A 24132-nucleotide genomic window follows, 5' to 3' on the forward strand; every position below is an offset into this window, starting at 1 on the left:
GATCGAGAGAAGCTGTTAGTTTAAGAGTGACAAACAGAGGCACAAATACAACCACATGTGCAATCAGACACTAACACGGACGCATGCACCCCCGCACGCATGCTATTACTCCCTTTTCTGCTCCTCTGCTTTTAAAGTAATGGCTGTGCGGCGGGAGTCGGCCAGGGGGCCTGTGGTGTGGAGCTGTCTTCAGTAAACGCAGCAGGCAACAGGGGTGGCCAAGAACAATATTATCACAGCAACCAAAGAACTTGTGAAGGAGCTAAAGAGAGACGTTCCAGAGGGAGAAACACCTCCTGCTCACAATGGGGTCATTCATGCTCCCCTCGGGGGAGACGGAGTTCAGGGCTCCAGCCACGTAATCCAGGCACCCCTCAGTCCTGGAACCACGGAGGACCATCCTCCCAGCCAAGCTTGGACACTTTGACGAGCTCATTCCCAACTGGTTATAAATAATCAATCAACTGTGCTATACCAGTTATGCTTAATCCTAAATGTAGTGTGACAATCAATCAACAGCTGATGCAAAAATGCTGGTTTCAGACAGACAAATTATCGGGACAGTGTCAACCCACGACAGACACAACAGGACATGACGAAGCAGTTTTATTTCTCCTCACCTTCACAATCAGCCGTGTCCGCGTTGAACTTGAAACCGGCTTCACACAAGCACAAGAACGAGCCGTCGGTGTTGAGACACTGGCCCTGCATGCACACATTATCGTTACTGCATTCATCCACATCTGAGACGGGGGAAAGAGAAGGAAAAGGGCAGACAAGTTAAGAGGGATAATTGGGGAGAGGGTGGGACAACATTTGCTACATATCTATTATTGCTAAATATCCTCCATCCTCGTTAAATCCATAGGGGACACCACTCCTTTTCATAAGCATCACAATAATAATTCGTAATCAAGCCCTGAGCACAAGATTCATTAGCCATTTTGAAACACTTACTGATAAACTGGCAAACATGAACCAGAGGAGAAAAAAAACACCAACCTCTACCTCAGCTTTTCAGGCTGAGACCATTTCCCTCCAACTCGTAAAAATTAATAATGAAAGCTGCATGCCTGATTAGCTGTGGATTGGTGGATAATTGCAGCATTACAACATAACTTGTTAGGTGCTCAGTCTTTGGGTAAAAGCTGAGGGGAAAGGCAGGAAAGCAAAGGAAAATGAATCACAGTCCAGCTTCCTTTTCCAAACTTTGATAATCAGATGAATCTTTAAGAGACGACAAGGCAAACACCCATTTACTAAGAAATGGAGAAAAGGGAATAAAACTTGAGCAATTACAAGCAAACATAGAACTATTTTGTGGCTAGACAGCTTTGGAATGATTCAAGGACTTAGAGATTGAAAGGCACAGCAAGTTAATGGCGCAACCTAATGATTTTGATTGATCTTAGGCGTGTTTCATTCTGCTGTCTGTCCTTCATTGCACATGTTCTGTTCCATGGTTCTGCTGAAAGACAGGCCCTGGTCAAGGACAAGCACCATTTTGGCCGCAGCTGACTAAGACCCATCCTTCATTCCCATAACCCTTCATATCCTCATCCTCCCTTCACCTCCCTCTGCAGGCTCATATCAGAGTGGTCTGGCTTTCATTGTGTCAGCACTGTACACACATTGGCAGACTGCAAGAAAATATATGACAACTGCTGATTTATAGGATAATTAGAGTCCAGGGTTTGTTGGGGCAGGCGGCCAAAGTACCTGATGCAGGCTGGGAAGTTTGCTCAGAGTCTTTGGGTGATGTCGAAGGCAATATAAGTCTCAATGTTAGGAGGGACGGAGGACATCATAGTAAACCTCACCCATTACAGGACCATGCCAGTGTCTTACAGCAGCCTGGACCCAAAGAGCTAACCCCTCCTGCAACATATCTCACCCTGCCTGCACCATATCACGACAGGATACTTCACCGCCAGACATTCCCCTGTTTACTTTACTTCACCAGCAGAAACAACACAATTTCTGATATCCAAGCCAAAGTGATTGCATGTATTTTGACAGCAAATGCTCTGGTTGGTTGACAGAGAAAAGTCTTCCTTAGCTGATGATCACGCAACCCTTATTTCCCCCCATAGCTGTCAACAAAGGGTTAATGGGTGCGGCTGGAATAACATCAAGCTGATGTCCGTGCTGAGAGCGAGCGAGCGAGCTGAGACAGTTGATGAAGCCATGGCCCATTACACAGAAAGGAACCATTACCAGGGGTCTCAAGCCCGGCCTCAGAGCCCAGGTCAGTGTGGTGGGGACACTGTCTGTCAGTCTGTCGGCACTGAGGGGAGCAACGTGAGCGAACCGGCAGGGATACTGTCAAATGACTTCAGCAATATCTGCTAAGAACCATTATTACATTATTACCAGCTTTCTCCTATGTTGACTCTGCCTCACCCAATTCCCCAAACCCATAAAATCATCTGCACAATGTTTTCCCATAACGGTTGCTGTTGGTGCTGCAGTCTGTAACTGTACCTTGGCAGCCGGTCCTTCCATTGATGGTGGTGTAACCATCAGGACAGATGCATGTGTAGGAGCCCTCCGTGTTAACACAGTCTCCTTCTCCACAGATCCCCACAATGGTTAAGCACTCGTTGATATCTGTCACACACAAGCACAAACATGCACACACAGCTGAGTCAAGATGCCAGCATGAGGTAAGCCACAAGAAATGGTTAACCACTAATGGTATATTTCATGTGTCAGATGATCCACACTGCATATGTGTGTGTGTATATGTAGTGCACCTCTGCAGAATGTCCCATCCTCCAGCTCCAGACCAATGGGGCAGAAGCAGCTGAAGGAACCAATAGTGTTGGTGCACTGGCCTCCGAAACACAGGTTGGTGTCCTCACACTCGTTCACATCTGCATTGACACATGCACAGACGTCATCAGGGTGACACATCAGCAAATTACTGGGTCCCTTTTTCAAATTTTCCCAAGTAAAGTCACATGGATGACAAGTTTCCAGACCACTACATCAGCAAGGTATTGACTAATTCTCCCAGTGGTCCCCTGAAACATGTGGCTGCGAGGTGGACTGCACAGTTATCGTAAAGTTCAACGACCGACAAAGTCCCAACCAAAACACAATGGTACAGGATTATACTTGAATGTGTGTCGTTACTTATAATGCATGCTTAACTCTAGAGATAATGTGGTTCACAAGACTTAGCGTTTTTTCTCATGTTGGATTGGATATTTCCACTGTCCTTTCTCGAGGGTATTGTAACATAGAACTCCTGACAAGGGTGCTTGTCATATAGGTTAAATTGTCCTATATTGTGTAATGCACAAGTCTTTCCTGCAGATTTATTTGTGAGCCGACATTGTTTCCTGTATTTTTTTTCATTTTATTTCCTTGTTCTGAATTTTTTTTATTAAATTGGAGAAAAAATCCACCAGTGAACCGCAGTGAACCGCCCACTGTACTGTACCTTCACACGAGAGTCCGCTGGGAGCCACTGTGAAGCCCGGATCACAGGCCATGCAGGAGAAGGAGCCCACTATGTTGGTGCAAACACCCATGGGGCAAACACCTAGGGTCTGGCACTCATCGATGTCTGAGACACAGTAGAAGAAGAAGAAGAAGAAGGTTACTTATAGGTTATCCTACAAAGCAAAGGGACATCTATGGTCCACTTTTTTATAACTCACTCGCTTATCTGTTATAAATTATTAATGGCCATGTGTGACTCAGCCCAAGGCACAGGAGGCAAAGTCCTCTTTATTAAAATGCACTGACAGTGTTTTATTAAGAAGGGTGGAAGGATAAGTATGCAGGATGGTCGCTGAATCCAAAACAGCATGCTATTACAGGTGGCGTATAATTACTGTATCTACAAACAGTCGCTGGCTCGCTGTTACGTGACCATTGGAAATTCCTCGAGATGGCACAGATTGAATTTCTTAGGAAGAAAATAGTGTGGGCCATTGTTAAGTGATTGAAACCGCTGCGTTTTTGCCTTGGGGTGAACAGAGTGAGTTCAACAGGGCGAGCTCATGGAAGGCAAGGGGATTGGCTGACTTCATTTCAGATTAAGCCCTTAATATTTTCCATGGCATCAGACACATCCATTAAAATCCTATCAGAGGTTGACTTGGACCCGGGCTTGTTTTGTAAAATCTTTTCCCAGCACAAAGACACGTATCAGCGGGGGGATCGCCTCGCAGGCAAGATCCGCACTTCACATTCAACAACACACCACAGCCTATATGACCAACTGAGGCCATGTTTGAATCCATTTAAATAATCCTTTCCGTGCTGCTTCCCATGAAGTCATGACAGATCTAAACTCCCAGCATTAGCCAAAGCGGCCGCTTCCCTGCATTGATCTCATAAATCATGTCATGACATATTACTGAGTACTGTGAAGATGTTCTGTAATCATGATCTTGGTCTAATGCAGTCCATTGTAAGAGTGGTCTGCTGTAACAGACAATCTTGAACACAGGGAAGACTTCAGAGGAATAAACTTCCCGGAGCAGGTAGGTGAATACAGATGTGGTTTTACCCTCGCAGCTGTGACTGTCCTCAGACAGTTGCAGACCAGGTTCACAGCTCCTGCAGGTGTAAGATCCTGGGCTGTTCAAGCACAGCTGGCCCGGGCACACGTTAGCCATCAAGCACTCATCCACATCTGGACACAAATACACAGACACATCACAGCACAGATTATCATCTCTGGCTTCAAATAAATAAAACCCGCCAGATGTAATCAGTAACATCGATAATCACTGGAACCGGGAATTACAAATGTCGACACCTCTATCATTTTAGCTGAGCGATCCACGGGGCATTCGCCTGACATCATCGTGTTCTATTTGAGTGCTGGTGTTACATTGTGTTGAGCAAGGATTAAATGAGTGGTGCCAGAGGCGGAGCGGTCCACGTTCCAGCTATGATGTGATGTCTAGAAGGAGTATTTTGGGATTTTGCAAACAGATGAAGCGGCTTTTGGTCCAAGATGTCACACCTGATGCTGTTTACACACCAGCTGGGAAACATGTTCAACAGAGCTGGCACAATCACCCCCTCACTGCAACATCGCTGAGTATGAAAGGATGGATTCTTCTATTTTTCAAAAGAAGAATAAAGGAAGATACACACACACACACCTGTGCTCAACTATACAAACATAACAAAGCACATTCCTGCACAAACACAGCCAAAAGTCTCACCATCGCACTCCTGTCCGTCCTCAGACTCTCTGAAACCGGGTTGACAGACGATACATGTGAAGGAACCCAGTGTGTTAGTACATGTTCCCAGGGGGCATGTATTGGGCAGCACACACTCGTCAATATCTGGAGTGAAACAAAAGAGACTGTTAGATGTCCTCAACAGCCAAGAAGAAAGGTCCAAATTCATGAAGTAAGGCAAGAGGCACTTTCACCACCAGACTTAGATATATGAGCCTGAATTTCAGCTACATGTGGTTTTATGCAGGGATCCATTTAAATGAGTGGTGCTGAGTGAACCAACCTTCGCATAACTCCCCGTCATATGATACCCTGTACCCTGTGGGGCAGTTCTCACAGGTGTAAGAGCCTTCCGAGTTTAGACAGATCCCATTGGCACAGGTAGACAGGGACTGGCACTCATCGATATCTAAGTGAAACACACACACACACACACACACACACACACACACACACACACACACACACACACAAACACCAGTACAGATATGGTTGGATATCACTGAAAGGCTGTGGAAGGAATTCAGTTGCACATCAAAGGAGTTTTAATGTTGAATTGACAAACTGCCCAGATGTGTCGTGTCAACAGTCGTAACAATACGAGAGATTTATGCTGAATGAGTTGGAGACTGGATTTACCTTCACACCTCTGCCGGTCTTGTGACACCCTGTAGCCAGCCTTACACCTGGTGCAGGTGTAGGATCCCTGCGTGTTGGCACACACTCCACCCAGACACAAGTCACCCTGGGCACACTCATCCACATCTGAAAGCAAAAAGACCAAATTCACCACAAAAGTGCAGACAGATCCTCATCAGTTCATCAAAAACTGTACTAGACAGCAGATTTCATACCTTCACATCTCAATCCATCAGCTGATGGTCCAAATCCGTGCTTGCAGTTCTGGCAAGTGAAAGAACCTGCTGTGTTGATGCAAATCCCTGTAGGGCATGTGCTCCCAGTTTCGCACTCGTTGACATCTAACAGAGAAACAATTTGCACACATTAATCCGCTGTCAGAGGAGCTCCACGAGTGGAGGAGTACGCAGTGAGGACTTACACCCAATGGCCCTAATCCTTTACAGACCTTCACAAGCTTTGCTGTCTGAGGTGGCTTGGAAACCATGGTTACAAGTGCATTTGTGGGTGCCGTCCAGATTGACACAGCGGCCGTGGAGACAGACTCCTGGGAGCACACACTCATCCACATCTGGAGGGATGATATAGAGGTGAAAAAAGAGGGGCCACGGGACATAAAGACAACTGTAAACTCTTTGTAGCCTTTTTATAAATGTTCAATGCTGACACAAAGCTTCTGTAGTAGCACTTCGGAGAGCTTTCACAGACCCGTTACTTTGATATGGGCCGTTAATAATGTTCGACTGACCTTCTGACAAACGCTTACCTCGGCAAATGTTGTCCGGTGAGACTTTGTAGCCTTGGAAACAGTTGCACCTATAGGAGCCCTCTGTGTTGACACACCTACCGCTGCCGCACACTGTTTGGTTCAGGCACTCGTTTACATCTGGGGACAGAGGGGATCGGCATTGTGGAATGAAGAAAACAGCTTTGGTGCTTTGGGTGAGCCATCCCTTGAAAGTAAGATTAAATGTAAGATACAAAGTTGAAAAAGCCAGTAGGAAAATGTAGCTTTTCCAGCAGGAAACAGCGTTCTGAAAATTAAAATAAAGAGCTGTGTACAAACTGAGGTCTGTATAAGCATATAACTGCAGTAAAGGGGAAATAATCAGAGCATAATTAGAGTGTAAAATGACTGCAAACAGCAGCCATTAAATCACATCAGTGCACAGAACCAAACCTCATTCATGAAGGACTTTTTACTACTTGCGGCAGTAGCTGTCTTTTCCACTTCATGAGTCAAACCAGTTGACCCAAGGATTATGTGGAAAACCTCATGCAGAAATAATGTTTTATAGTGGAATTTACCAAGTGTTAACTATGGCAGTTTTTTTTAGGGTTACATGGAGAGAGTGGAGAGAGAGAAACAGAACTCTGAGCATGAGAAACAGACAGAGGGGATGACTTTGAAAGAGGAAGGGAAAGAGGGGGTGAGGAAGGAAGAGTGAATGAGGTGGAGAGAGGACGTTAGTGAGAGGTGATGGAGATTCTGAAACAGAGTGAAAACACAGCGAGCGAGTAACAGACTGGGTTTTGTTTGCCTACTCGTTGGCACTGCCAGAAATCTGTCAGTGTGGCCCAATGGTTTGTTTCTGCAATCATCCGGCATCTCTCAAGCACCAACGATAAGCCTTGACAGGGGAATGGGGCTGTTTTCTCTATCGCACTAGCAATTAGGCTTATCCATGATTCGGCCAATTAGGAACAAACTACTGAGCTACCGTCAATTGACTGAAGAAAATACTGCAAACCCAGCACTCATGTTGCCGGTTTGCTCCCGCAGCACCAAATGTTTACTGTGTGGCTGTTAGTGCATCTTCACAGAAACACTATTTACTTCCAGTGTCATCCCTCATTAACAGGATTCTTCTAAGTTACTATTTACCCAGATTGAATACTACTAGAGGTCTTACAAACAGAAAAGTAGTTGAAATGGTGTTTTCTTTAGAGGCTAGGGAATCAAGATACTTTAAACAAGGGCAGCAGTTGTCACAGTCACCAAGTAATCGATTATAAGTACTGGTAAAGTAAATTTCCGTATTTTCCATTCCCCATTTGGTCTTTTAGATTTTCACATTTCTGGAATTCTCCCTCCAGGAGCTTAGGTTTCAAAACAAATTAGTGGGGCGCATGGTCTTAAAGAGGGGATGTGGTATGAGTTGCACCAGTCAGGATGTTATGTAACAGCCACATTCAGGAAGGGACGCTGCTGGCCTGTTAGCCTAAAAGCAACACACACCAAATGTAGTTTATTGTCCATTTGTTTACTCTTATCTAATAATCTGCAGTGGACTGTGACAAGACAGTGACATGCCCACTGCCTGGCACGTAGCACTGAGTGATTTGTGGGTCGAGACGTCGTTGCTGCCTTGAATTGACCTATTCATACATCTCCTGTGAGCGTTCAGTCCTCTCACCTCGTCCGTGGTAATGAAGCCTCGCTGGCCTCCTCCGGACCCCAGAGTACAGTGGCCAGAGCTCTCTAACAATAATACTGTTTTTTCAAGGCTGTGGCCAAGAGAAAATATTTGGACTCTCCCAAATTGAGGTATTATAAACAGTCTTTTTACGGGGTCCAGTGATATCCAAAGATCAGCAATAACACAGTGAATGTGTTTGAACAACATTGTGGATATTCAGAGGCTGCTGGGTGGAGGAGCGGATATATCATACTGTACATGGAAACACTGAATGAGGAGAGAGGGGGGAGGGCTGTGCTAAATCCACAATCACCAAGACATTGGGCTGTGTCAAGTGTGATGTGGGACCAGTAGTGCACATAAGCATCCAATATAAAAACTTTGGAAGCATAAAATATATTTTTTATTATATAATTTAGGCAACAGCAATAGGATTATGTTTTCGTTTGAAAACACAGCTGTTTGGAAAAACACGTCACGCATGTAATTGATTATCCATGTAGCGTTCTCCACTGGTAGCCGAGGTTAATGCAGGTTGTTTTCTTCTGGAATGAAGTAATATGATAGGACCCTGATGAACACTTCCCTGGAATTTTCAAACTAAAATTGGGTCAGCAGAATTTCAGCCCAATTCATGCTTCTGCATCGAAGCTACGTCGTAGGTACGCATGTAGCCTACGCACAGGGCTGAGCATTCATAGTTGCTGGGTAGGTAAGCCAGCCTATTTCCTTTCATTGGTCGGAAAAACACTCAGGAGTTTGCTTAGTGTTGCTAATGCTATGATGGGTTGTGAGGCGGCCTTACCCAGACATCTTCCACTGACGGACCCGAGGCCCGGGCCACAGACCTGGCACTGGAAGGACCCGGGAGTGTTGACGCAAGCGCCATCGGGACAGGAGTTGGGATCTCTGCACTCGTCCACATCTGCTCGATGAAAATAATCATTTGAATTAGTTTATTACTTGAACAATGTCCACATGCATGGAACAAAGTGTGTGTAAGCTCACAAATGCTAATATATACAAACACAATCTCTCTGTCACGAACTGAGCATAGCTTTCACATAGTTGTGTTCCTGGCTTCCATTATAGGAAAATAAATGTGTTTTAGCTACATTTGAACTCATGGCAGCTAACAAATGGGTCTGGCTAACGTTGTGCTGTTATATGAACTTGAGTGTGTGCGTAGGTGCTTGTGCAGGAATTCATGTCACCTTCGCAGAGGCCTCTCCAAGACTTGGCGTAGCCACTGTTGCATTCACAGGTGTAAGATCCTTCTGTGTTGACGCAGTCGCCGTTCTGGCACTTGTTGGGCATGCTGCACTCGTTAATGTCTGCCAAGTTGAATGAAAACCAAGGAGAACGGAAAAGAAAGTGACTATTGTGTTCCACTACATTAATTGGGTAAGGATGCTTTTTAAAATAAAGAGCACTGACGGACGAGACCTTGCGGGGCTCGAACAGAGAGTTAGTTAAAAGCAGCCTGTGGTGACTTCCATCGACTGGGAACATTTGTTCTCTTGCTATCACGTGGGGTGTGTCTCACCTTGACAGAACTTCCTGTTCTGGGTGATCACCTGGCTGTAGCCGCTGTGGCACTGGCAGATGTAGGACCCATAGTTGTTTATGCAGCGGCCCTTCCCTTCACATGGGTCCTCGTCACACTCATTCACATCTGTGATGGGAGATGGAGAATGAGGGGACTGTATATCGAACTTGACACCATAAAGCAGTTTCACTTCACCAGCAGAGACAGTTCACTCGCAGAGTTCTGACTTTGGAGCTCCTCTACAAACAGGCATTCCTCAGCGATGGACCTGAGCCCAGCCGGGCGGAGCAGAGGCTCCGGCCAAGGCCTTCACTCTGAGGTAAGGGATCGCAACACTGTGGCAGCTCTTTGGACGGCCTGCACGCTGTTGTCAGGCATCACGGAACGGGTCAACATAAACAAACGGATCCCTTTCACTTTGGCTCGCTCAATTTCTCAAGGCTTCTGTGCCGTGTAATGTTTGGTGTTGAAGAATGACTTCTGCTGATGATAGACAGAGCCGCTGGGGCCTCTGGTTTAAAGATATATGTGTGTTTGTGTGTGTGTGTGTGTGTGCCTCCTCCTTCCCCCTCTGAGTGCCCAACCGTCACCCCTGTCTCACCCCATCTACCTCTCTCCATCACTGTTTCTTACCAATGCAGTTGGTCTGCAGGGCGCTGAGCTTGAATCCCAGCTCACACTGGCAGGTGTAGCCGGTCTGCACAGGAATACATTTCCCATGTCCGCAGATGGTGGGGGTGGAGGCACACTTGTCATGACCTAAAAGAAAACCCGCAGAGATGTGCAAAGTCATTACTCAAGAAGCAGACAAGATGTTTTTCTTTTTTTTTTTACCATGAGTTACACAACATTACAAACACCGTAAAAAATGAAAAGAGGATTCCAGTAACACATGTTGTTCTGCATGGGAACCCGTCTTGCTGTTTTATAGATGGGTTCCTGGACAAGAGGACAAGTTTTACAGCACTGCAGTGATCTAACAGGTGGTATGGAGAGCTGACAAAGGCGTCGAGAAGTAACAGCTCATGCACAGTAGAGCTTGACATTAGTGTTGTTCTTGTATCTCTATAGATTAAATGGACTGTGGTAAAACAGAGACACGGAACTGGGCCCCTGAGTATACGACCGAGGAGGACAAAACTAACAGTGCCGTGTCTTTTTCTACAGGATTACTGCCTATCGCTCTTCACACTCTCTCACCATCCCCAAAATACTTTCACTCTGTCTTCTTCCTCCATTACTCATAAATCTGGCCACTGTCCACACAGGATAGCTTCCCTGTCCAAAAGGCACACTCTTTCTTGGTCCCTCGCCCTCTCACCCTCTGTGCAGTGCTGCGTGTTCAAGCCAACTTGGCTTTTGAGAAAAGGGGTCAAATGAAAGCACAATACAAGCTCTCCCCAGCCTAACTTTGGGTCATCTTGCAAAAATGCCTCAGGAGACACATCGCTTGTCTGCCAGCAGTTGACAGAAAGTATAAAAAATGAGGAGTTCAGCTTCAAGCTGTTGTAGTGCATGGCTGATCTACAGCTCCATACCCACCCACTGTTTTTAGATTTGTAACCCATGTAATAAGCTGCAAGCTTATACACAAGTTATTTTTGTTTATATACTAATCTAAAGTATCGCTAATTAGGGTGTATGGAGCAGATTCAGTTGACTTTATTGTGTTTCACATTTATTGAGAAGTTTTGTAAATTTACATAAAACGTATCATTCAACTATCTAGTTTTATTGCTTAACAAAAACGTTATTAGCATTACCTATAAGATTCATAATATTCTTGTTTATTTTAGAGAATAATGAGCTTGAGGAGCTTGGTTTGCTGCTGGTGGTAGGAGAAAGACAAAATATTCTAGAGAACATATTTAAACACTTGAAAAAGTAATTACAGACATAGTGTTCATCTATGTCTTTATAGGTTGGACTCTGAACTGTTTGCTGGTTCACGATTGTGAGTTTGGGACTGATTGCTGCTGATGAGGTGTGTTTTTTCCTGGACGTGAGGTAGCTACGTTTGCTAGAATATCACCATAGTCAGTCAGTAAGATACTGGTTGCAATTGTTAATGACAGTGGAGCCTGCGGTCGGGAGAATTTTCAGTGGTCTTGGCAGTATCTTTGCCCTGTTCTGAGGATAGTCTGCTGTCAGTCGCTGCTCATTGCTGCCGTTCAGCTGCAGACTAAAATAAGTCTGACGACTGTGATTTGCATTCCACGGTGCTGCTGCTGTTCTCACTCTGTGAGAAGGTAATAAGTGATGTTCTAAACATTCCCGGTCAGTGTCCAGAATCACTAAAATCAGTTCATTTAAAAAAAACAAGTCATTCAGTTATGGAGCTCTTACTGTTTAGACTCACTCACTGAGCTGAGACGTGGCAGAACGATTTAAAGATCTTCATGATCCCTTCTTTCAGAACCAGGGTAGCTGTTGCTCTATGACTAACAGCTTTTAATGGCTCCTTGATTAATATGAAGGTCAAACACTGGATTTGAATGACTTCTAAGTGTCTGATCTACAATTCAGCATAACTCTTGAACTTGATTCTGACCATTTGAGCCGTTGACTATCACTCGGGGTCATGAGGACCAATCATTGAATGTGCACTGATGACTCACTCACACAGTGAATACTTTCCTTTCATCGCAGCTGCAGCATCACCTGTTAATCTCGACTCTTTTCTTTATTACAGCTGCATTAACATTTTATCAGGGACACTTATCAAAACAACAATGAACTTTAAAGTGTGTGCTTGAGTTCATGTTACTTTGTGTGAGTAAACATGTTAGGAAGTCAGTATATCCTTGAATGTGAATTAACAAATGACTGACAGGTGAACTGAGCTGAGAAATGGTTGACTCACAGGAGAACTTTCTGTTCAGTTCATACAAGTCTGATACTGTGTTTGTGCTGTTGTTTCTCATCACACGCCGTACAACTGTAGAAGTCGATGCTTACATCGCTTAAGTAAGATCATACTGGCTCATTAAAACCAGTATTCATTAAGATTTCATTAATAATTGGAATGGTCACACATACGTACGCTTTGCAGGTCAAAATCCATCAAAGTTGAACTCCCCAAAAAAAACACACTGTAGGATTTTGAACAGGAAGCACATGTTTTAATCGCCTCCTTGCTCTAAGAAATTGGACGCCAACAGGCGAAGCCCTACGAGTCACAGTTTCCAATTTATTATCAAGGAAATGTCTCTAATAAGTATTAGAGTTTGATACTCTATTGAGTGCTGAGCCTGTAGTGACAAGTGTCACACTTGTGTATCAAAAAAAGGCCCAGTGTTTAATATGCGTGTTTTACCTCTGGATGTTTCAGTTGGGTCCCTTGAATCTGGACCCAGGTTGATGGAGGAATCTGGAAAAATGTATGTGAAGAGGGATCGAGGAAGCAGGTGAGTGCAAGTACAAAAGAAACGCTAACACTGCCTCAAACATTCTACACCAACATTATGATACACTTCTTCTCCCAGCCACTACTGCCTCCGGTGTCACTCACTAGGCAGCTGGATAAAAATGATACACTCTTTTCTTTGGGCTGAAAACCGTACAATGACTAAAGTAAATCAATTTGACTCATGTCGAATATGTTGGTAATCTTCCATCTTTAATGTTGATGTTTTCACTGGCTTGAGGGTAGAGAGCTGAGACTGCCACCACTGTGCAGGAGTGAGCAATTTGTAGAAAAACACATCACACGTCTATGTATGAGTGAAAATACTATTTGCCCTTGAGCTAAGACACGGAAAGTAAAACCATAAGAGGCATTAAACATCAGTGTTGAGGCAGAAGAAGATGTAGTGTTATATGATCTGTGTGAGTAAAGTTAAGGGGAGAAAATACCTGGATATCCCTGTGGTGAGTCAGTCACAACAGCTGGCTGAAAAACAAGCAAATATTGCTTGTCAGAAAATTAATCTTTTGCATATTTTTCAAACTAATACAGCATGTCTGCTTTTTTCCATCATATGTACTGCTAATTAGCTGTGTGTGTCTACCAAAATGTGGTCGGGATAAGTTGCATAATCCTAAACAAACTCTCCAGCTGAGATAGCTAGAGCATATCGTTTTTAAGATAAACATGGAAAAAGACAAGGGGCTGACGGGGAGGGAGAACTTACCGGGATCAGAATTTCCACATCTGCCACCAGACAGAGAGAAGAGGAAAAAGTTTATCAGTGGCAAAAGTTCACATTTACAAGTACCATTACATACCCCAAAACGTATGTACTCGACATGCAGCTTTGGAGGTGTTTAACTCTAATAAAACAAAGCTTACAGTTCATTTATCTTGTAGGTGGGACAGAGAAAGATGTTTCATAAAAGCAGTGCAGACTGCTGGCCAAAGAAGAATGCAAAGACAGAGACGAGGAAACAGATATCGCTGATAATGAAGACCAAAATATTTACATAATTGTCTCCTCGCATAAATCGAAATCTTGTAGCGGTGCCAGTAAAGTATCACAAAGGCATTAAATTGGTAAAGAAAAATTTGCAGGAAATCCAGAGGATTTAGATGTCTTGCTGATGTGAATTACTCATGTGCATCACGGTGACGCTCACTGGGGTTTCATGTTGATGTATGGCCAAAATGACTACTCCTCTGAATATTTTCGACCTTGGATCAAGCATGTATTTGTGGAGCTCAAAACATCCTGTTGATGTTTGGATTCTTACAAAAGAAGCTAATCCATTTACATCCTGTGAGAAAGAAATTCCTATTTTGTAATGACTCAGCTGCCCGGCACTGTTTATGCCATGGGTTTGTGGTAAAAATATCCAAGTGGTAAAGTGAATACCATGTTTGGATACAAAACATGCAGCAGGATTATCTCTTCATCTTTTTTTTTTAGCATTGAGAGTAAACATTTATCAACCTTAAAGTCAACTTGGCAGAGGTTCCATGCACAAGGCATTTCAATCTCACCTGGCTGTTTCGGTGTCTCTTTGGCTGGGTGGGAGGGATGGAGAGGTTGCTGCGGAGTCAGAGGGAGCCCCGGGGCCTGTGGCGTCTCTGGGTACTCAGGGTACTCAGGGTACTCGGGGTACTGGGGCACTTGGGGTGTCTCTGGGTAGATGGGAAACCCTGGCCTGCTGGGCACCGGCAGTGACGGCAGGGAAGACGGAGGCTGAGGATAAACTGGACCCTGCTCATCCCATGTTACTCCTGTACTCTGCAGAACATGTTCTCCCAGAGGTCTGACAGAGATCTGAACATCTGACAGAGAGTAGGTGTACCCGTGACCAGCTGGGCAGATCTCCCTGAAATGATCTGGAAGGCAGGAAACACATCATGCAAACAATGAGCCCTAGAAAACATTGCCTCTGAATCGTGCTCTCCAAATTCTAAAGCTAATATAAAATGCTGTGATCGTGGCTCATGTTTTTGTCTGATGTTCACAGCAATACCAAAAAAGCCATCCGTGTAATACTGTTATGTTGAGCATGCTGTGTTTTACTGTGTGTGGGGTCAGGTTTCGGCTTGCGCTGCGGAGCTAGCGAGCTTGTGACAGCTGTCACAGAGGGAGAGAATTCGTAGCGTTTAGGGAATATCTGCAACAAACAGGCACGACCACGCTAGTGAGGGAAATAGAAGATTCAACTGACCTTTGAACCCTTTGCTGTATATAGGGGTGTGAGTGAGAAGCTAACAGAGGATTGGCTGGTCACTTAAAAAGAGGTAGATTGCACCTCTCTGTGTCCGAGCACAACAAACCTCAGCGATGGTGAATCCATTACAAGTCAGACACACTGTGTCCCCTACCTGACCCAAAACCGCAGCAGCTCTACGCCAAAAAGAGCCTGGAGTAGAGAGTAACGACAGACATGTGGTCGCTGAAAATTCTTGTGTAAATGCAGGAAACATGGATATGATAAGCTACTGAATGATGCATTTAAAGTGGAGGGAAGTGGGAATATACATGATCAGGATCCACATCATAGAAGTCGGTCTGGAATGAAAGTTGGTGGGCTCCTGTTACCAAGTCGCAAGAAATGTCCAGAGCATGGATCTAACAGCTTGTCAGGCAATACAAAAGCCAGTGTCCCAAATAACCAGAGGCTCTGTGTCTGCACTCTGTGTTGGTCCTGGCTGAGCATCACCACGGAGGTCTGTGTCTGTGATATCTGATCTATGACGATCCCCATGAATCACCGGCCAGTGCAGACACCAGACCAGAGTGTTTCGCTCTGAGACTTTGAAGATTAGATCAGTATGGAGAAAAAAAAGATGACAAGTACTTCCCATGTTTCACTTGGCCGAGCTATTTAATTCTGCTGTGAAGCTTTGCCGATCTATTAGTGGGGTTTCTCTCTGGAGGTTGGAGTGATAACACAAGACTGACTCCCATTATTATGTAGCCTTCAAAATATGAAAACTGTTAAATTTCTTGGTCCCTTTCCACTCCGAACACATTTGCTTATTTTGAACAGCTTGACATACCAGAGGAAAAATGGTGATTGAATGTAAGTAAGTAAATGTGCTCTGTTGCTGTCCCTTGCATAAGATTACATGTGAGATTTTATAACTGTAAATATCCCTTAATAACCATAACCCAACTAATGGTTTTTGAGCAGGCCCAGTTAAAACCCAGATATGGACGCTTGAAATTTACGGATCCATGACATGCTAAGACTCAAGGAGGATGTGTCTACATGCAGTAGCAGTATTGGGGAACTTTTGATTGTACCTGTTCCATGCAAAGGGCAGCGATTACACTCAGCGCCCCAGGCCTTGCCCACTCGGCTGCAGCAGCAGATCTGTTTGGTGATGTGTTGAGCGAGCGGCAGAGAGCATGTTGCTGCTGACACCGATCGGTAGCACAGTGACTTCTGGTTGGAAACAGCCTTGTCCGCTGAGGAGAGAGTTGATAGCATCACATAAAACCGATGCGGCACATAAGGAAACAGTCCCAGCATTAGATAACATCAGTGTGCATGAGATACTTACAGACACAGTGACTCCTGTCAGTGTCTAACAAGTAGCCGAGTAAGCAGATGCACCTGTAGCTTCCCTTGGTGTTGAGACATTCAGCGTTCTTACAGATTCCAGGCAACAGGCACTCGTTGATGTCTGTGAAATATGCAACAGGTCAGTCACGCAGTATCTAGTACATTCGGATTATGGAAATAGTATGAAGTAATGTTTTTTTCCATTTCCAATTTTCTGACCTCCTGCTGAAACCCCTTAAACAAAATTGCTACAGGTATCAATGTCAGATTAAGTGTTTCTGCGTTTCACGTCTACTATACAGAGCTTTTCGTGCTCGCAGGGCAACAGATATGATGTTAATATGTAGATATAGCTTTAGATCATGTACTCAGAACCACCAGCTGCTGGACAGTAATGAAATACTGAGACTGTGAGGGTTACACAGTTGTGTGAAAGCGAGGAGGAGTGATGACACAGGGGAAACACGCACAATAAATTTGACCACTGTAAACCAGAGTACACTCAAGATTAAACCCACTGACTGCAAGATATTAAACGTTCTCTGGGCTGCGGTAACCTTGAATTGGAAATCTGAGCGGACAAGGAGACAGACAAAAATCACAGAATGTTTTAGATTATCATCTTTCACCACATCTTTCCCTTACAGTGTCCAATAAGCTCACACCATCGTGTGAGTGGGTGAAAGTTAGATTTTTTCCGCCTTTCTGACCACGTGCCATGTGCCTGAGTGATATGGTGGTGAGTAGACTTTGCTCCCCCAGCTCTAGAATCCCTAAGTCAAATGAAGGCAAGGCGAGCCAGTTGACGTGCCAGCCAGAAGCATAGGGGGACATATTTCAGGTGCTTATTCATGCGATCACACTGGGCCCAGGCAAAGTTTGTTGTTCTACCGTGTTAAACAAAGAGTAGATCATTAGGTCTTTTCCCACTGCTTTGACGACTGGGACTCGACAGCCTGCCACCATAGATTTTCCCCAATTCAAATTAATCTGCTCGTGTTTTGTTGTTTCGCTTCCTGGTGGAAAAAGTGAGCTTATAAGGGATTTGAGGCTGATACAATTCTGTGGACTGAAGCAAACTCCAGCGAGTGCCTCAATGTTCCTTTTGTAGTGCAGTTTATTCCTTTAGATCATTTTATTTCTCTTTGCACTCTTCTATCTCTCGAAGGAGGAACCTGAGCCTCCAGTCTCTGTTCTGACAATGTAAACAAGCCTTTGTCTCTGTTAGCAGAAGAGACCTGTTTGGATGAGTAAGGATGAGGCATATACTGTGAGGACAGTGAAGCAGACCCCAGATATCATTGCTTCTCTCTGCTGAGTTTCACACTTTAAAGACTGGATCAATAATATAGTTTGGTTTAGTTTTGAGCAGCATGCTATCTGGTCAGAGTTCAGGTCAGCGTTGGGCTCAGCCCTCATCACATGGGGTCTTTAATCCATGGTTCGGTTGATTCCCAGATTAGTGCTATTGTTACAGTCTGCTGGTGGGTTGATTGGGATTGAAACTGACTCGCATGACAACCTGTCATGAACAGCACTAATCTCAGCATCTATTTTGAGTTCATGGTCGGATGCTCTCATTGACAAATAGTTCTCTCAAGATTGTGTTTTATTGCTAAATGATACATACCAATGACCTCAACACTTCTTAAAAGTTTTTTAACTCGGGCTTATTGGATTTCAGCTGCAACTCACCCGACATTACCCATTTTTAAACTCTGGAAAAAATAGACTCCAATAAACACCTGCATAATTTATAGAGACTCCAAAGGGATATTGGCCACATCACTCTCTTTATTATGTATTGGCTTTTATAGTCAAAGGGAGCACCTTGTGACTACTCTGGAAGTCTCAAACCAGACATAAATTATGGGTCCAAAATTCATCCATTTAGAGACTGCCAATAGTGAAGGCACACTCTCAAAATACAGTCGAAGCAGCCATTTCTGGGAACAGCAGTTAATCATAAGCAAATTCCTACATTTTGACCCAGAAATTATTCAAGATGATAAATGCCAAATGTCAGTGTTTGTAGCTTTTATGAGGTTTATAAAAAATGTCAAAAGCGTTTCTCCAAATGCATCTTAGTGGGCACAACAGCAAATAGCCAATTCAGCTGACCTAGTTTTGAAGAAAGGAACTATTGAAGATAAGGAATCATCTCAAAGTGCAGCATACAGCTCTCATGGGGCATCTTATCGTAATGTGGCGAGGACGTCAATGACCACATGGGTCAGGATACAAAGCCAGAGCAGTTAATTATGCATTTTAAAGGCCATGAGACAAGCACTGAACGGTTCTTTTAAAGTATATTGCAAAAAGCCCAGAAAAAGGAGCTCCCAGTTTGGCGAGCTGGAAGGCATCCTGAAAATAATGACAAAATCCAAGAGTGAGTTTTTGCCTCCTTGGCAGACGGTGCACGGCCTGAAATTAGAATTTTTTGGGGGGGGAATGGTGCAGCAGCCCAACAGCACAGAGACTTAAAAGTGCTCCAGTAAATATTGTGGGTAACTGTCAGCATCGCTTTTTTAGAGCTAAAGGAATGAGGAACTGAAGGAGGAACATCTTGAAGCAATCATAAAAGAGAGGCTTGAATAATAATAATAATTTGTTGGCTATTGACACACAATTGGAACATAAGTGTGTGCTTGTCCACATATCTTTTCTTTATTAAAATAAGTTTCCCAGATCAATCATTACCTGAAATAATTAACTGGCCAATAATAACACGGATACGAAAACTTGTTGAACTTGCTGAACCAGTGGATGAGGCCCGTTATTGATGTGTTCAGAGCAAGGCATTGGAGCACACGCTCCACAGGCATCGGCCCCTGGATTATGACACCATTAATCAAGTCAGTGGTGGAGCTCAAGTCGACTGTCATTCTGTTTTCCAAAGTGTCAGCATCAGTTGCCTTGGTTACGGATCAAGCATCATGTGTTTTTTCCTGTGTCTCTGAGCCAAGGTTTATTTGTACAGGTTGACTAATTCCAATGCGGTATATTTACTAACTTAATGGTCTACAGGGTCTTTAGAGGATTGACACCGTGGGTGGTTATCGCTTCTTGAACCAGCAGCCAAATGGCATCCTCTGTGATGGTGAGAAGGGAAAGACGACAGGTTTGTTTTTCTATCCAGATGGATGGCTGAGCTGAGCTTTTATTCTGGTGCCACATTAAGGTGGGCTGAGAAACAAATAGGTCGGCCACTAAAGCTCCCTCAAAAATACTCATAGAGCCACATTCACCATAATCACAGCCTACCGTACCATTCCCTACTTAGAACCCAAAAGACCAATTAAAAAAGCAGCCCCAGGCCCTTATTGGCTGCTGAACTCTGACCCTGGACCAAGGCTAAGTGTAGTCTTGACATGGTTCCCATAGGATCACGCGAGACACGCAGCAAGGGATACTTTTATATGCATGCTAAGGGGTCTGTGTGTGCCTGGAAACATATGGACTATTTTTATCATATCCAAGCCATTATATTCGATGTATTTGCATTAAACCACCTATAAAAGTATGCGGTAGGATAAATCATATCATAAAATATCAAACTACATAGAATTTTTTCATCACATTTAATAGCTTACCTTGACAGTGCGTCTGATTCATCCTCTTAAAACCTTTGGAGCATTCCACTTGTCCATTTGCAATCACTGCGTACGCTGCAAAACAGGAAGAGAAAGTACAACTTTAGACGATCTTAAAGTGCCTCTTTGTCACAAAGCATGGCATTCATCGCAGAGAGAGAAAAGAAGGGGGGGGGGACATATAACTTACAGATGTGAGCATCTTGGCAATAGCAGAAATGACCGACCCACAGCTGGGCCTCAAGGGACTCCAAAGTGAGCGCGTGTAAATGGAGCCCCATCAACCACATTTACAAGACAGCACTGTCATCCAGGAGAATGTAACGATAACATTCAACGTCATTTATAATCATATTACCTACAACTCTCCTCAACCCCCAGGGACACATGAAGGAAGCGCTTATATCGTAAATAAGTTGAGGAAGCCTCCATGACAGCCCTGACCTTTATCACCAACCACAGTGCAAATTCGACCTAAACAAGAGACTAATGCTTAAACGATGAATGATGATTAAGGTATAGCTCACATGTAAGTAGTCTGTGGTTCAGGTGTGTGCAAACGACAGGTTCTCAGAGGTACTGCACTAAATGCAAAAGAAAAACATGCGGGGTTTATTAATGCCATACTATCAGTGACAGAGGTCTGAAAACATCATGTCATTACTAATTGGACACCCAGTCAGGACCCTGCATGCTCAATTAAATGTCGAGAGGGGTCAATGTGACGATCATATGGCAGAGGAGGTCCCTGTATGTGTGTCTGTGTCAACATGTTGGACAAAGAGGATAGGAGGATCTTTATGTTTCTTAACAAAGAAAGGATGATTATTCGCAGCACAGCTTTCTGACACAAACGGACATGAAGACATTTTGCGTACTATCATGTTCAAAGGAGAAGCTCCAACTACTGACTTTTCAAGGGGAAAATGTGTGTTCGGTTTAAGAGGGCTCTGTAAATACCGACATGCTTGTTAAAATGATGGAGCTGTTTCTCACAGTCAAATCAAGTTACAATCATGAACCAGCTCAAAGCCACGATTGCTGTACGTTGCTTCCTAGTCACGATAGCCAAGGTCCTGTGGCTCTCATGGCTAGTGGTGGAATTAGTCCAGGTTCACATTCATTTTTATTTGCATCATCAGCCAGCATGGAGAGAAATCATAATTTCCAGCATTTTCCACTCTTAGAAAACAGGAACAAATGTGATGACAATCTTTGAATTTACACCAAGGCCAGTAAAAATAAGATTTCACAAAACTTGCTGCCACAACGAAAAGAAGGTTGAACACAGAGGTGACGCATGCGAGAAACTAGCCTTGCCAGTAAAGATAACACATCTCTTTTCCTGGCAGGGTGCTCTGGGAAAGGGGAAAAAGTCGCACTGTGTTTGTGACCAAAACTCAAGCTAACCAGAGTGCTGAGTGAGTGACCTCTCTATAGTCCGTCAATCTGTCATCTTCATGAACCTATGTCACTGGACAGAAAGCAAAAGGGAACCCATACGTAAAACCCCTTCGATGTGTCAAGACGCTTATCCATTCAATTTCAAAGTTTGAAAATTATGAGAATAGTGCCCTGTACAGTTTTGAGGTTCCAAACCCAGTGTCTAGATACACAGACCTCACCACAATTTAACATGTAGAAGCTACCAACACAACAACCGTGTAAACACACAGCTCAGCAATCAGTCATGAGTTTGTGTCATTTTCCCAGGAGTGCCTGGAATGTGTGCCACATGGAGGTTTTCTGGGAACAAGGTCCTGGAGCTGAGTTATGTTTTGGTCCTGCTGTGACCCAGTGGACCAAGTAGGGTCAGTGTACCTGAGGGTTGACAGAGCAGAAGTGGGTCAGAACGAAGGGGGCAATGGGGAAAAGGGGGAAACTGTGTCATGGCGACACCCCTGTTCCCGTCTGCCCACCTCCTCATCTTTCTCCACACCCCTATAATCCCCCATCCAAAAGTTCTGGGTAATGAGATGTTGTGGTTGGGCGGTGGGCATGTCCTCCTGCGGCGATAGGATCAGGGAAAGTCTGGCCTGAATGACAGCAGGACGCACATGCCAAGGGAAGCCCAGTAGGGGTGGTTCAGGAGTCTCAATAAAGCTTATTAGCAAGTAGGAGAGGACCTCTGCAATCAGTTACAACTTCAACGTGAATCTGAGACAGTTTCAAAAGTTTCAATACCCTGCTTGTCTTTAAAGGGGACATATTATGCCCATTTTACCACAGTTGATATGGTTCCTTGGGGTCTTAATGAAATGTCTAACCGGGCCGGTAGAGCCCGGCTAGCGTTAGCTCGCGAGCTTACGCTAGATTTAGCGCGCTCGTCCAAGGCCATGTAGCGAGACTCCCTACATGGGCATGGTATGACTATGATGTTTATTTCGGTCGTAATCCCATTCGTCGCACTCTAGCGTATCGTTTCTGAGTTTTTGGGACGGTAGACATGCCAGATACCCAAATTAACGTGTAGAAGCACTACAAAATTGGAATTTTCATAATACGTCCCCTTTAAATATGTCTGCAAAAGTGTTGTGCAGCTTAAAGAACAATTGTTCACCGAAAAAGGAAAATTCTCACAATATCTACTCATCACTCTGCTGATGGAGGGGTGGGAAAATTGTTTGAATTTTAAAATGTTTCGGTAAACTATCCCTGTAACCCCTGATCATTTAAAAGCATCACACTGACATTAAACAGTGAAATTTGTATGTTTCCCCCTACAAGTTGCATTAACAAAATATGTTTATTACTTTGATTGCACATATAATCTATTTAATACTCGATAGAGCTAAAGAATGCCAACTATCACAAGTCTTTTTCACTAGATCTTTATTTTTCCCTTGGGGCAATTTGTTTGCAGTAAAGTTAAAAAACCAGCTGCTGAAACTCAGCATACAAAAGTTGCCAACAGTCCTCATTAAATACTGGCTGCCTCCTAAACGATGAATTTAGATACAGATTGTCTTTGCTGCGTGATTGATTAATTAAATTCTAATTTGGGAACAAGGTTTGGTAAATATTTTTTGGGTGAGTCTTGTGTTGGAATCCTTGGCTACTGCACCCGAAACTGGAAAGAGCATTCACCAAAGCGACAACCTGACCGTGAAATATTCATAATTATATTTAAAAAAGCCAAGAATGATGAATTTAATGATGCATCTGTTCTCATGCTTGTTTCTGCAGTCATTTGTGTAGAAAGCATAAGAGTGGCACGGGCAGTGGCTTGCAAGAGTGCGCTCAAGCTGCGCATTATTACTGTCACCCTCGGTTACAAAGACCGTAGACCCAGACTGGTCTGTATCCACTCAGGCTACAGACAAAAACATCCAATTGTTGTCTATCCATTTAGCCCTGTTCTACAAAAGACTTTGTCACCCTTCACTAATTTATTGTCCGTCTCCATTCAAAAGTGTTGTGCATTCCTCTGGCAACTGCTCAGAAATATTTGCTTAAATTCCCCTGATTCAAAATCCTTGAAGCTTCTTGATTGGAGATGCTGTCCCAAACCAAATTAGAATAAATTCCTTAGGACTACTTTAAGCGAGTTAAACTACTTCCGAGGAGGGCACTGCTGTGGGCATTGGAATTAAATAGCAGCTTATGCAAAATTAGGGAGAAAGTAAAGAGAGAGGGATGCAGCAGGCTGAGAATGGAGGGAGCGTATGTTGTTAAATGGGTTCCTCAGCTATATAGAAATCTTTAATCGTTAATTTGGTACAATCGCTGTGGACCACCCAGTCACTGGGGCCGTT

General features: G+C 44.0%; 1 protein-coding gene across 1 annotated transcript in view; it reads right to left on the reverse strand.

Annotated features, from left to right (window-relative positions):
- The window catches only part of LOC133962061 (latent-transforming growth factor beta-binding protein 2-like), an 83727-nt gene that overhangs the window by 16229 nt on the left and 43366 nt on the right, over nt 1-24132 (reverse strand). Inside the window, exons 9-30 of the mRNA XM_062397498.1 lie at nt 20378-20452; nt 16783-16905; nt 16523-16687; nt 14761-15105; nt 13955-13974; nt 13677-13713; nt 13138-13191; nt 10455-10580; nt 9819-9947; nt 9487-9606; nt 9078-9197; nt 6619-6738; nt 6301-6423; nt 6068-6193; nt 5853-5978; nt 5497-5622; nt 5193-5318; nt 4526-4651; nt 3449-3574; nt 2757-2876; nt 2485-2610; nt 621-743 (exon numbers count right to left, since the gene is read on the reverse strand). Of these exons, the coding sequence (XP_062253482.1) occupies nt 621-743; nt 2485-2610; nt 2757-2876; nt 3449-3574; nt 4526-4651; nt 5193-5318; nt 5497-5622; nt 5853-5978; nt 6068-6193; nt 6301-6423; nt 6619-6738; nt 9078-9197; nt 9487-9606; nt 9819-9947; nt 10455-10580; nt 13138-13191; nt 13677-13713; nt 13955-13974; nt 14761-15105; nt 16523-16687; nt 16783-16905; nt 20378-20452 (2682 nt within the window). The remainder of the gene's footprint in view (nt 1-620; nt 744-2484; nt 2611-2756; nt 2877-3448; nt 3575-4525; nt 4652-5192; nt 5319-5496; nt 5623-5852; nt 5979-6067; nt 6194-6300; nt 6424-6618; nt 6739-9077; nt 9198-9486; nt 9607-9818; nt 9948-10454; nt 10581-13137; nt 13192-13676; nt 13714-13954; nt 13975-14760; nt 15106-16522; nt 16688-16782; nt 16906-20377; nt 20453-24132) is intronic.

The sequence above is a fragment of the Platichthys flesus genome, chromosome 10 (genome assembly GCF_949316205.1).
Source record: "Platichthys flesus chromosome 10, fPlaFle2.1, whole genome shotgun sequence".
NCBI lineage: Eukaryota > Metazoa > Chordata > Actinopteri > Pleuronectiformes > Pleuronectidae > Platichthys > Platichthys flesus.